Source organism: Sinocyclocheilus grahami, unplaced genomic scaffold (genome assembly GCF_001515645.1).
Source record: "Sinocyclocheilus grahami isolate Dianchi unplaced genomic scaffold, SAMN03320097.WGS_v1.1 scaffold105.1, whole genome shotgun sequence".
Classification (NCBI taxonomy): domain Eukaryota; kingdom Metazoa; phylum Chordata; class Actinopteri; order Cypriniformes; family Cyprinidae; genus Sinocyclocheilus; species Sinocyclocheilus grahami.
Window position 1 is genome coordinate 1,555,795 of NW_015505284.1, and position 15,158 is coordinate 1,570,952.

A 15,158-nucleotide genomic window follows, 5' to 3' on the forward strand; every position below is an offset into this window, starting at 1 on the left:
CCCCGTTCCCTGCTCCTCCCCATCATGGCGGATGGCAGCAGGCTCCGGCCTCAGGCAAACGGCGGTGGCCGTCCCTCCACATCCCAGGTGGCCGGCAGCGAGTTCGTCCGCCCCTCCGGCAACTCACTCCAGCCCACCACCTCCGGTGTCCATGGTGGCAGACTGCTCCGCCATGCTTGATGGCACCGCGGATTCACCACAGCGGCAAGGGATCTCTGGCAGCGTGTCCCTCCTTCCTCCCTGGTTTTGGCACCAATGTAACAACATTCGTAGGTCATGGAGGAGGAGGCGGGAACCGGCGAACATTCAAACAAAACTTTAATAATAAAATAAACACAAAATAGTGCGACAGCCCTTCACGGACGACTGCCGTTCACAAAACAAACACAAAACACAAAATAAAATCCAGGCCTGGTCCTCTCTCATCCAACACTGTCGTCACTCCTCCTTTTGTCCTTCCGGAGCTCCTCCGTGGGACTCGAGACCGGTGAGTGGCGCAGGTGTCACGCATTAGCATTTACTCCACCGGCCTCGCTCCGTTCCCACGGCTCTCGGCCCCGCCCCTCTAGTCACACTGGTGCCAAATTGATACCGGTACCTAAACGGTGCCTGAACCGATACTTAAAAAAAATAAATGAAAAAAAAGAGGCTCAATAAAAACGATGGATAACATTAAAGAACATTACAAATATTTAAAATAAATTTGCATAGCATTCACATGCTCCTCGGATGCTCTCATTTCTCGAGTTGTGCTTCCCTTACTCTAAGGCTAATAAATGTATTTCACAATCATTATTTGGGTCATTATTTAATAAAAAACAGTATTTAATACAAAACCACACAATGTTTCTACTGTATCTCTGTCAATCACTCTAATATTTAGTTAAAATTAGTGAATTGACTGAGTGCTGTCTGTCACTGTCTTTGTTCTGTTCTGTGAATGACTGTATGGTATGCCACATGCACTGTAATATGTTTTATATTAAATATTACATTTTCAAATGAAAATAGCAACATGATCGTTTTATAAATTATACGTTCATATGTGTTGAGGGCTAGATTTTCGCTGGAGGAAACCGCTGTGGTGTGATGAGGGGTGAACGCAGCGAAAACTTTACAGTCGATGGAAACTGATTGCTCCCTCGTGACCTTTTGTAAACTGTATTTATGACAAAGAACTGCACAGATACAGATATTATAACAATCTATTGATAAACACACACCTTGTGTCCTCTGTTTCTGTTTGAGTCCGCTCGCGCTGCGCCGCCACAGTCTGCGGATTGAAGAGTGCGCTGAAAGACGGGGAGGAGACGAAGTGTGCCGCTGTTTTAATTTGAAGTTTAAAGGGGACTGACTCTGAGGCGATCACGAATTTGTGTACAGTTTATGGAGCTAATCGCTACAGCCCCGCTAAAAAAGCCCATGCTTCTTACGTTAATTTTGGAGAACCAGGACAAATATTTAAATCGATCGCTCAGGCATTTAAGTGGCACCGAAATGAGGCACCAAAATCTGCGCTCTGATTCGGTTCTAGTACATACCGGTTACATAGGTACACAACCCTAGTCTCTAGCTCTATTTGGATGACTTTTTTCCCCTGATCTTCCTACTAGACAATGGAGCACATGTGTTTTCCGTTTTTTTTTTTGTTTTTTTTTTTGTGTTTTCTGTATGGAATGAAATACTCCAATTGTTGAATGACTGTATGGTATGCCACATGCACTGTAATATGTTTTATATTAAATATTACATTTTCAAATGAAAATAGCAACATGATCGTTTTATAAATTATACGTTCATATGTGTTGAGGGCTAGATTTTCGCTGGAGGAAACCGCTGTGGTGTGATGAGGGGTGAACGCAGCGAAAACTTTACAGTCGATGGAAACTGATTGCTCCCTCGTGACCTTTTGTAAACTGTATTTATGACAAAGAACTGCACAGATACAGATATTATAACAATCTATTGATAAACACACACCTTGTGTCCTCTGTTTCTGTTTGAGTCCGCTCGCGCTGCGCCGCCACAGTCTGCGGATTGAAGAGTGCGCTGAAAGACGGGGAGGAGACGAAGTGTGCCGCTGTTTTAATTTGAAGTTTAAAGGGGACTGACTCTGAGGCGATCACGAATTTGTGTACAGTTTATGGAGCTAATCGCTACAGCCCCGCTAAAAACGCCCATGCTCCTTACGTTAATTTTGGAGAACCAGGACAAATATTTAAATCGATCGCTCAGGCATTTAAGTGGCACCGAAATGAGGCACCAAAATCTGCGCTCTGATTCGGTTCTAGTACATACCGGTTACATAGGTACACAACCCTAGTCTCTAGCTCTATTTGGATGACTTTTTTCCCCTGATCTTCCTACTAGACAATGGAGCACATGTGTTTTCCGTTTTTTTTTTTGTTTTTTTTTTTGTGTTTTCTGTATGGAATGAAATACTCCAATTGTTCTGAACAGAACAGAAACGCCATAAAAGCACCATTCCTAAGCTATAGTTCAAGTTTTGATGTGATACATAGCTATGTGTGAGGAACAGACCTGAATTTTAAATTATAAATTAAAAATTTTAAATTAATCTATTAATATATCAATATATATATTTTTCTTTTTCTGATTAGTTGATTAATCGAATGTTCCCTCCCCCCTTGATTAATCTTTCAAAAATGTTCTTATTAATCTTTTAATTTACTTACCAATAAATAATTGTAACATGTCATTAATCTTTAATGTTTTTTTTTTTTTACAATTTCTCAAAAACAAATAAATATAGATTTAATCAGTTTAAATAAATAAATGATTTTATACAATAGGTAATTATATAATATAATCCAATTGAGGCACAAGTCAATTTTTCATACTGTTATACCTGAATAAAATTTTGGCTGTTAAAGCAATTTTTTTTTTCTTTTTTAATTATTAATGTTGTAGTTTTAATTTGTTTTGGCAAAATAAATTTTTTATATATTTGACATTTATCTATCAGTTTGTTGGCTACCCAATCTCGTGAGAATTCATAAGAGAATTCTTTGTGGGGTTTTTTATGACCAAAAACGTAAAGTTTGTAAGTAAAACATCACCATAAGGGTTTGGGTCCACTCCCAACCCTACCCCAAAATCTTACCTTTTTTGGGGCAGCAGATCTTACAAAAATGTATTCGTCAGATCAGACCAAATCATATGTAATTGCAACGAATTTGTCAAACCATAAGATACTTATGAATCGTCAAGAGACTGTTTTGGTTATAACATGAAAACAATTATTGGCCAGAATTTGAATATCAGTGCAGTTGTTGTGTGTTGCATGTAAATCAGACATGTTCCGAATATGTTGGAAGGCGATTTCATAATGGAACGAAATGACTCTCAGCATTCTTAGCATTGCTGCAGGGGTGCTATAGCAGGCATTGGCATAAACAGTCATCTTTTATAGACAGTTTTCTCTCTCAGGTCAACTACTGTCAGGACTGAGCAAGAGTTTGAAGAGACACACATAAAAAAGTTGATAGCTAGATACCTGACTTTTGACACTGACTCTTATCGCCCCCTTGAGTACTGAGGTGCATTACTGCCACAGGCTAGCAATACAAGATCACATAAAGTATGTTTAACAGGATGTCACCACTTTACTTCTGTACATCTGGGGTGTCACCTAACTGCCTAAGGTGTGATTCTAGTCTAGGGACTAAAATGGCTTGTGGTATCGCACTCCTAATCCACGCGCCTTCTTCATGGGGGTGTTCAATTTAATCTCACACAGCAAAAGATATTTATAGAAGAAATGAACGCCCCCCTTACGGTACCAATCGCAGACCCTCATATGACAAGCATGTGGAACCTGCGTTTGACACTGCCGCAATGTTACAGCAAGTAGCTCTTGGGCTCTTGAATGTAGAAGAAATGTGTTTGCAAACTGTGGCCCTGGGTGCAGGTTTGGACATGTAGTCATATTCTTACAGTACTAAAGTGACACATCCCTTTTTGAAAATAAAGCTGTTGCTCTTAGAGGCTGAAACACACAACACACAACACACATGCAGGGTCCAGAATTTACACCCAACAAGTGCCAAATGTGAGTAAAAATAAAACTGACTTACTAGCCAGTTGGCTTATACCAGTTTTTAATGAATTACATTTATTATTTGAATCACAATGAAAGAGTGTCATTGTTTATTTATGTGTTTGTTTATTTGTTAATCTGCCTGAGGGATTGGTTCTTTCTTCTTGTAAGTTTTATAGTGATAGAAAGTTTATCATGAGAAATTACAGCAAGTTAAAAGTTACAGCTTTTATTGCTTTTACTTCTGCGCTATACAGTTTTGCCACAAATCTAGACAGACAGACAAACAGAAGTGATGAATCCTGATGACCAGGCTATCCAGCATTATTTGATTGTTGGAGAATGTTCCAAAGAGCAACATGTGCTTCAATAGAAGGTTTGGCAATGGAAGCAGAGTCTGACCTTTTGTCCAAAAGTGTTAGTTTGGTCAATGTCACAAATTTGACTGGCCTAAAAACAGTGCTGAATCTTAAATACTCTGTATTAATTTTACTTTGTAAGTTTGCTTTTTTTTTACTTGTTTCTAATAAACCAGTTACTTTTTGTCTGTAATGTGTTATGTGTTCCTATTGTTTGTTAAAGAATTTATTTATTTTTGTTTTTATTATTTTTTTGCAACTTTTTGTATCTATTTATTTATGGTACATTTAAGTACTTGTGATTTTTAAGTTTTCCTTGTGTGCTCATTCAGTGAAAAGCAGTAATTGTTGACTATGTATTGATGATGATGATGATGATGATGATGATTATTATCATCATCATCAAATCCAAAAAAAACATTGATTATCTATATATGGAATATTTTTAAAAAATATCAATATTTTTAGATGCATGGTCCAACCCATCTTTAGCATCCAATGGAGCCAGTTGAGCTGATTTAGGCATCTGTTTAGGATGCCTCACTAACGCGTTTGGTGGAGGTGTTCAATGTCCATTTGGGAAGAGACCCTAGGACAGACCCAGGATGCACTAGGCTGATTATATCTCTTGAAGAATGCCTTGGGATCCCCCAGGAGGAGTTATTACTGGGGAAAAAGACATGCAGATCGGTCTACTTAGCGTGCTGCCACTGTGACCTGGTTCCAGCTAGGCGACAGGAGAATGGATTGATACATTATGTATGTACTGAAATCAGCTGCAAAGCTGGAAACTTATAACCCAAACTACTGAAAGATTTTACCACAACTGGAATTTTTTGATTCTTCATTAGGGGCTGCAGTGCGATATGTGTCATTAGATGTGCATATCTATGAGTCAGATATTGGAATATTAATTATTTATTCCCTCCTATCAAATCCTGCATTATTATACAACAAGCCTACTCACTTCCTTTCCTCTGTGCTGATCTGAGACCCGTTTTCCCCCAATCATTTCCATATTGACCTTACATTGACTCCCTCTCCAAATGTCTTAATTTCTTCCCCTATCTATTCTTCATTGCATCACCCAGAGGTTAAAGATATTTTCTCTTCCTCTTTCTCACGAGTTCATGTCTGAACAGCAGCTGGGGAATTTACAATGTTCTTCATCTGTTTTCCGCACAGACCCTGTTTATTTAGTCTTAAAACTCAGGATTATGGTGTCTGTGTGTGCTTCTATTTGTGTGTGTGCAAAGAGTTTAGCTAATGGTAGCTGCTGTTAACTTTCCAAAGGGTACAGTGCAACAGAAAGTAATCATTGAGGCATATGACTTTCTTTGTTTCATGGAACCATAAAGAAGTTTAGCCGAAAGTTTACACTATTATTTTCTGTACAATAAAAGCGTATAGTGGCCACAGGCTCTCAAGCTTCGAAAGATCAAAGTATAATTAAATTAGCCCATACTAATATCTGAAGCGATACAGTAACTTTTGTGTGAGGAACAGGCGGAAATTTAAGTCATGTTTCACAAAAAAATCTTCAACCTCAAACCTAATTTGGACTTTTCGACTGTGTAATCTGTTGCTGAGGGGATTTTCAGCTTTTTGATGCCTATCCATATTAATAAAAAAAAAACTTCACAGAAGAATGTCATTTCAAGTATGTATGAATTGAGTCAAATGTTGGCACAATTTTTATTTTTGGCCAAACTTCCCCTTTCAAAATGCAGTATGTAATATTGACAACTAGCGGTTGAAATGGGTACTGCAGTCGAAATTCAAAGGGCCCTATTTAAACGATCTAAGCGCATGGTCTAAAAGCGCAAGGCGCAGGTGCAATTAGGGCATGTCCGAATCGACTTTGCTAGTTTAACGATGGAAAAAAATGGTCTGCGCGCCCAGTGCATGGTCTAAAAGGGTTGTCCCTATTCTCTTAATGAGTAATCAAGAGTCTCATCTCCCATTCCCTTTAAGTGCCAGTTGTGCTCGCGCCGTGGTGGATTCGCTATTTTCATGGCGGAATTTGCAAGCGCAAAGACTGAACGCGAGGAAACGGAGCTGCTCGTGTGCGAGCAAATAGGTAGCCTAATTCTGATACATGCAATGACTATCCATTATGACATGTAGGCATTTTTATATTTATGTTGCCTACACAATAATAATCTTTTACATTATAATCCTTTAATTTTTAATATTTGGCGTTTTTGTGTGTTGCTATGCGTCCCTGTTTGTGCAGAGTGCAGAGCAGAGTGTACGCGCGTTGTGGACCCGCCTATAGGCGCATATTACTAATGTGCTCTAACAAAAAAATACTGTACCATTGACTTTAGACCAAGTTTTAGTTGGTCAATGGCAGAAATGCATTTGCTGTTTAAACAACGTGGCGCAGGACATGAAAATTATAACTGCGTTGGGCTGAAACTAGCAAAAACACTTGCTAAAAACCGTTACATTTAAATGATTTGTTAGGTTTATATATTTTTATTTCATTCTTGTTCTGTTCTGAATACCGTTACATTTAAATTATTTGTTGCGGAGTGAGCTTTACTAACGTATAGCTATGCTTATAGTGTTTATAATGTTTATACATTATAATATTTTACTTTATTTGGTATTATTTCTGGTATTATTGCACTCTCTCCAAACGTTCTGCTGCTCACCAAACAATAAGCAGTAAGCACCAATCAATGAGAGCGAGTTTGAACTTAAGAAAACTGACTGGTCATGGTCAAAAATATGTTGAGGACCAATACTTAACCTCCAAAGACATAAACCTGCGCTCGCTCTCATATGCATGCATGCACGCACTGTCACAATCTAATGCCGGATCCTTAAAAACAATTACCGGAACGCAAAAATCCAAAATCTGACATTTTCCGGAAACAGGATCCGGCTCAAATTAAGCACTGCTGGCGCCGTATTGCATCGGGTGTATGATAGGGCCAAAGTATTGGAGAGAGTTGTTTCTCCCGCCTCCTCCTCAGACTTATACCTGGATAACTGGCTGTAGCATTGTTTTTCAAAGAAACATGTATGTGAACTTGGCATGTTTCCTAAATACCTGCAAACATATTATAGTATTTTTTTATGCTTTAGTACAGTCAAAAAATTACATTAGTACATAAGCAAGTGTGAAGTTTAAATCTAAAACCTAAAAACATGTCAAGCTGATGTGATGCAAATGTTCTCAACTTTGTGTTGAATTTCTTAAGAATTTCTTTGGATCACTTGATCCTTCTCTGAAGGTTTCCTGCATGACGGCAGTTTAGAACAAAGAGGTATGTCTTTTTTTTTTGTTTTCCTTGCCAGGCTATCACAAATATTCTGACCCAGTCTAGGTTGAGAGGTCAAAGGGTCATGTGATCTGATTTTAAGATGTGCCACTGCAGGTCTTGCACCTCTGCAGTCCCCGTGTGACACTGAGCATCTAATAGATCTTTCTCTCACACCATAGTGCCTTTGACGTAAGAACACATACAAAACGGTCACATGCCCCCCTCCCGTGGGTTTCACACAAGCATGACTCCATAAATCGCCCGTTTCTGCGTCTTGTTCAAAACACGTGTTGCGTTCTCAACGTGTTATTGAGAACACATGCTGTTTCTAGGCATCTGACAGTCTTTTGTTGACGTATCCATTTACGCTGGACAGTGTTAAAACATTAACAATGATTGAGTTCACCAAGCTCTGTTTCACTCTTTCCCATCTGTCTCTCCTCAGATCCGCTTCATTTCTCAGACGCAGGGTCTGCCAGGAGAGCATCTGTTAAATGTGGGGACGAAGACGTCTCGCTTCTTTTGCCGGGAGTCAGACTCGCCGTATGCGGCCTGGAGACTTAAAGTGAGATCGAGAACTATGACACACACGCACATCACTTACCCCAGACACCTGTATCATGTTCACTAATGATAAATGTATGTTGAAGAAGGCATCATTGGTAACATTAATTACATTATTGGTTAATATGATTTTTTGTCCACCTACGCAGCCTTGATTATATCATCAGAAAAAGAAAAAGAAAATCAGAGGTGGAAACAATCTTGGAAATTAAGAAAATAATCAGGAAATGCATAGAAAATATTTTGCTTACATAGATCAGTATAAATGTAAACATTATTTGTACAATGTTATGCATTATAAAATGATTTCCTTGACATTATACTGTAATGTTTAAAAAGTTGTATAATTTCTATATTTGTTGTGGGACATGAGCTAGACATTTCTTCATGAAATTCATCCATTGTTACATTTTAGTGAAAGACTATGAAAACAAATAATGTATTGTGCACAATAACAAAATATGCATTGCAAGACCTGGGACAGGTATCAAAGTAAAAAAAGGTCTGTTTGATTTTTTGCTGAGTTTAATAGCTATACATTTTGCATATGTTTCAGTCCACAGAAGAGCATGAGACTGAGACGGGGCTGAAATCAAAAGAAGCCAGAAAGTACATCTTCAGCTGTTTGGAAGACATGGTGCATGTGCGTATCTTTGGATCAAGAACACAAGTTAGAAAATCCTACTTTCACCACAGCAAATTCTATCATGTTGATAATTTAGAGTCCTTAGAAATTCATGTATTAAATATGATAATTTTATATTAAATAAATTACAGATTAAATTACAGATATAAATTACAGAGCAGGTTCTTGAGGTTAGAAAGGCAATAAAAATGTTAGAACAATGTTGTCTGTGGTATATTTTCACTGCAAAACACCACAAGAAATGCCGCAAATTTTGCCGCAAATTTTTAGAAAAGCCGCAACAATCAAACAAAACAGTCATTGTAGGCCGCAAAAATCAGAAAAGAAATTCAGCAAAATCCTGGAGGGACTGTAATATGCTGATTTGGTACTCAAGAAACATTTCTTGTTATTAGCAAAATGTGATGCATTTTTTTAGGATTCTTTGATGAATAGAAAGTACAAAATAACATTTATTTGAAATAGTAAATACATAATTTAATGATATAAAATCTTTGTCACTTTCTGATCCATTTTAATGTGTCCTTGCTAAATAAAACTATTAATTTATTTAAAGAAGAAGAAAAGAAGAAAAAAACATACTAAATGATACGTATTAGAATTCTCTTAAATTGGGCTATGCTTTCTGTGTGTGCAGATACTATGTAGGCCTCAGTATGACTAAACCAACTCTATGATTTGTCTTTTTTTTTCAGGTGAATCTAGTGATGAATCTGGAAGGCTGTGATTTGTTGGCAGAGAAGATTGATCGTGCTGAGTTTGTGGGTTTGCTGAAGAAGATGTTGTTGATCGATGCAGAGGAAAGAATCGCCCCGAGTGATGCCCTTAGCCATCCTTTTGTTACCATGCAGCACCTGTTAGAGTTCCCCCACAGCAACCAGTGAGCGGCTTTTCATTCCTCAACCCTGTTTATGATTCATTCCTTCTGACTTTTTAGGAAAAGCTCTTTGACAGAGGTTTTGTGTTCTGAATTTTGTCTTTATAGTGTCAAATCGTGTTTTCACATTATGGACGTGTGCTGCTCACGACCAGGCAGTTATGAGTCTCTCAGTCGGCCCAAGGCTCCGTTTGTCAGGACTGTCCCGGGCTCTGGTGCAGCGCCCAACATTACCCTGCCCTTCTGCAAGGTGACTGGCATTCACACTCAGGTATTGAAAACATTGGCATTACTGTCAGGAACATTTCAATGCTGCCAAAACGCTTGTGAACACTTAAGATTCTTTTGTATTTTTTACATAAAAATTTGTTCATATTTTTGCTCAGAAATGTCTTTTGACAGACATGTCACATGGCAAATTTTGTTTGCTTTCACGGTTTTCACTGTTTACTGTATACACTTCCTGTTTTCTTCAGCAACCTTGTAAAAACTGTTTTTGTGATGCTATCTGCAATACTTTTCAAGTGAAGGTCAAAGCATGGGTTGAGGGCCTCGAAGTTTATGTTCCTGTAGCTCAAACAGTAGGGTTTGGTTCCCAGAAATGCATTGACTGATATGATGAAGAAATAAATGACTACCGTGGCTGTCACAATGTCAGATTTTTACCTCTACTTTGGGTAAAAGTTGCATCTTTATTTTTAATAATCCCTGGGTCTGATGGTGTATATACAGTGCTTCTTACTATCAAATGAAGATCCACCAATATGCTCTTCATTCCAGAGTCTGGTATCTCTTTAACATATTTTATTTAAATTATGCTGGTTTAAGTTTCTGTAGGAAATTATTATACTCTGCAAACACACTCAGAGTCAACAATTAATCCATTTTAGAGTTTTTACCAAAAGTAAACTTTAAAAGCCTTTTAGAGGAATTTAAATTGGTCGTTTGTGCTATTTCAACTTGTTATTCGCCAACCACCCAACCAACCAACCAGATTTCCACCGCACAGTTATTGTGGCCAAAGGAATTAATGATAAGTATCTACAGAAATTAAAAAAAGAGTGTCTCACCGTAGTAGCTACACACTATGTTTACATGCACTAATTTTGCTGTGTTCAGAACTGGAGAAACTCTGCACAGTATTGTCAATGTTAGTATTGAGTATAATTGTCATTTTTGCCTTGATGACATCTAAAAAGTAAACTGACAAGAGCTGACCAGTTCATATGTACTGTGCATATGCACAAGATGTTTGTGAATTAGAAAATAAGCGTTTACATGTTTAATTGGATTATTTCAGGTCTACAACACCCCTTTCAATCCGATCAAAATTTAATTAGGATAGATTGAGGTGATTACATAAATGCTTTTCAGTCTGATTAAACCATCAGTCACATTATAAGCAGATTTGTTTGGATGCATGCAAACTTGCATCATCTTCCATTTGATGAAGGCGCAGTACTGCCACTTGCTATGCTTGAGTGTCAACTGGCCACTGGATTATTTTCAGTAATGTCAGCTTTCTTTGGATAAAACTGCCTGCCAAATGCATGAATGGGTTACCTTTTTGTACTTTTCTTGATGTACGTAACTGATTACATTATATTGTTACTGTTTATATAAAGTACCGCATTAGTTATCTTCTCTCACAGTGAGTTGGCTTTCTAGTTTCACAGTTAGTGGGCTTCAACAGTGCCATTATCAAGTGTATCAAGCTGGTTGCAGTCATGGCTGAAAAAAAAATTGTCGACAATATTTTAAATGTCAAATATATGTTTGATCTTTATAGGGCATGCAGAATTCCTGCTTCATTTTCCCACCAGATACAGTATTACATCATCTATCCTTTCGTTTATTTCTTTTCCTTTTGCTCTGTCTTGCACTCCTGTCACTTTGTTCTTTTATTGTGGCTTCTGCTTCTTGCCTTTTATTTTGTTAACGTGTGGAGAGTCACATTGACTCATTCCGCATGACACGCAGGTGATGACAGGCTGTCGAAACACAACTGTCACAACACACGCTGCCTCTGACGATATTTAAAATAAGCCTCAATATAATCTTTCCTTCTAAAAAGAGGCTCTCAGAAACGAGCGTTTGATGCAGGTTGTAGGATGATATATATGTTGCTGTATTTCTTTTAGCTGTCCATGTAAATGACCCTTATCACTTCTGCATTGTGATCTTTCTTGTATCTCACAAATTTGAACCCTTATTGCCGTTGTCATGGCAACATTGCTGACATCATGGCAACGTGGAGAGAGCATTCGGTTTCCAAGGAGAGACACGGCAGAAAAACTTTCTACCCACACCAAAATGACCTGAGATAACACGGAGAGATTGTTTTAATGCAATTTGATGACCCTTTAAGCATGATAGTTTGGTTTTTTTCAACATAATGTGTCCCTCCTTGACTCCTTTTGCAACATTCAGTTTTGCAAACGGGTAAATTGTATTAAAAGAAATGAATCTGGTCGGCTGTTTGCAATTAGCTGGAAAAGAAGAACTCTGACTGTGTACCTACTGAAGGAGTTGCCCTGGTCATGTTCATACAATTTTGATCACAGCTATGCTGTTAATGCACGGTTTGTGTTATTTAGTACCCTGGAGTTATGGCTGTGATGCTTGGGAGTGTTAACTTTGATCGAAATGCATGGAAATGTCTATATTACCTTATAATATAGTGTAATGGAAAAAAAATTAAATAAATTGCCCATTGCCGCAGGTGTATAAAATCAAACACCATGCCATGCAACCATGCATTAACAAGCATTTGTGAAAAAAAGAGTCGTTCTGAAGACCTCAGTGAAGGATGCCGCCTAGCCAGTTTGTGAAATTGTATCCCTGCTAGATATTCCACGGTCAACTGTAAGTGGTATTATTGAAAAGTGGAAGCATTTAGGAGCAGCGGCAATTCAGTCACAAAGCGGAAGACTATGTAAAGTCACAGAGCTGGGTCACTGAGTGCTGAGGTGCATGGTATGTAAAAGTCGCCACCACTTTGCTGATTCCTGAAGAGTTCCAAACTTCCACTGGCATTAATAACAACACAAAAACTAGGCGGCAGGAGCTTCATGGAATGGGTTTCCATGGCCGAGCAGCTGCATGCAAGCCTCACAACACAATGTCAAGTGTTAGATAGAGTGGTATAAAGCATTCCACCATTGGACTCTGAAGCAATGGAAATGTGTTCTGTGGAGTGATGAATTATACTCCTTTATTTGTCAGTCTGATGGTCGATTCTGGTTTTGGTGGATACCAGGAGAATGTTACCTGTTTGATTGCGTTGTGCCAACTGTAAAGGTATGGGGCTGTTTTTCAGGGGTTGAGCTAGGCCCCTTATGCTTTAGCATACCAAGACATTTTGGACAATGCCATGATTCCAATGCTATGATTCTTTGTGGGAACACTTTGGGGAAGGGCCTTTTCTGTTGCAGCATGATTGAGTCCCAGTGCAAAAAACTAAGTCCATAAAATATGGTTGGAAGAGTTTGGCATGGAAAAACTTGACTGGTCCGCACAGAGCCCTGAACTCAACCCCATCGAACGCCTTTTGGATGAACTGACACAGAGATTGCAAGCCAGGCTTTCTCGTCCAACATCATTGCCTGACCTCACTAATGCTCTACTGGATGAACGGGCTAAAATTCCCACAGAAACACTTTATAATCTTGTGGAAAGCCTTTCCAGAAGAGTGGAAGCTGTTTTAGCTGAAAAGCTGGGCCAACTCCGTATTAATGTCTATGTAATTAGAATGTCATGTCATTTTCCTGTTGCTTATAATGGTCAGGTGTCCCACTACTTTTCCTCATATAGTGTATAGCTGTACATATAGCTGCACAACATATATTTAAGTATAAAGTGCAATAAAAGGCATTAATTAGAAAATAAATAATAATAATAATAATAAAGCTTGATAACAACAAATTATCTTGTTCAGAAGTTGTCTGTTGCTTCGTTATACATCAGTGATGTCTTGTGCGTCATATTGTGCATGACTCCTTATACATCAGCAACTTCCTATTAAGAACCAAGAAAATTAACTTTTGACATAATTCTAATAAACTTTGTTTATTTTAATTTACATATTATGTGGACTTGTGGCAAACACAAAACAATTCTGTAATGTTAAATAGCTTCATCAGGGCAGTGCTGATGTTCTGTCTATTAATGCTGTGTTGCCCCCTATTGGACATATGAATGCAGTTCACTTTAATGTGTGTCCTAACAAATATCCTTTGTTGCGCCTTTATTTCAAGGAACAAAAGATAATGGCTACCAAAGTATACAGCGAGGTTACAGTTTTTTATTTTTTTTTGTGTTTGCACCTACAGTGCACAGTACTTGATCAAAAATGTACTGAAAATGTATAGTGACTACATGGTTTAAGGTAGTTTTAGGGTTAGGTTCAGAGTTAATACCTAGTTATTACCCAGTTATTACACAGTAATTACATAGTATGCAAATGCAGAACAGGAATGTGCAACTGAATATCACTCATTTAAACTATCTTTTAGACTGTATGTTCTGATTTTTCTATTTTCTTCTCATTCTGTAGGCTTTAGCCTCATCCGCTCCTTCAGTGATGCATCCTGGAATACCTCTCCAGGCAGGAAGTGCTCAGTTTGGTGACTCTTTTCAACAGGCGCTTATTCTCTGTCCCCCAACCTTGCAAGGTACTTCTCTGTGTGTGTGTGTGTGCGTGTGTGTGTGTGTGTGTGTGTGTGTGTGTATGTGTATGTGTGTGTTTAAACAATAATACATGTCAGTGTTGTTTAAGTATCATTGAGATACTATTATAGTTTTCTTAATATTTTGAACTATTTTTTTATTTCTTTTTTCATTTTAATTCATAGTTAGAGTCAGTGTTTTAGATCATTTTGTTGTGTTTTAGTTATTTTGTTGTGTTACGTTATTTGTCTATAATGTTTTAATATTTTTTTGTTATTTTACTAATTCAGCTTCAAATGAAAATAATAGTTTAATTTTTTTTATTATTTTATTAAATTATTATAGTTTTTTGCTCGCTACCCTTTTGTTATTTATCCGTAACATAAAGTTAAGCTGTTTTTTTCAACTTGTTTTATCATTTTTTACAGCAAGCATGGTCAAGTCGTGCCCAGCAGATCCTGGTGCCCACCTGGCCTCAGGTGGCTCCGGTGGCACCTGTGGTGCCTTCAGCAACAACAATGGCCTCAGAAACGGTGGCAGGTCCACAAAGACTAGCAGATTGGGGGTGGGTGAAACGAGTCTCTCTGTCATTGTATAGCAGTATGTGCTGCTATATTTATCTCTCAATTGTTCGGATGTTGTAACACGTTTCAGACTCTTGCGTGAGTCATCTTTCTTTATGCACTTTGAAAGGCTCTGTTTCTCTTTA

General features: G+C 38.1%; 1 protein-coding gene across 1 annotated transcript in view; it reads left to right on the forward strand.

The window, feature by feature from the left end:
• The window catches only part of LOC107588537 (homeodomain-interacting protein kinase 3-like), a 51,864-nt gene that overhangs the window by 26,450 nt on the left and 10,256 nt on the right, over positions 1–15,158 (forward strand). The window contains exons 3-8 of the mRNA XM_016276674.1: positions 8,140–8,259; positions 8,815–8,901; positions 9,600–9,784; positions 9,890–10,052; positions 14,337–14,508; positions 14,843–15,014. Coding sequence (XP_016132160.1) covers positions 8,140–8,259; positions 8,815–8,901; positions 9,600–9,784; positions 9,890–10,052; positions 14,337–14,508; positions 14,843–15,014 — 899 coding nt within the window. The remainder of the gene's footprint in view (positions 1–8,139; positions 8,260–8,814; positions 8,902–9,599; positions 9,785–9,889; positions 10,053–14,336; positions 14,509–14,842; positions 15,015–15,158) is intronic.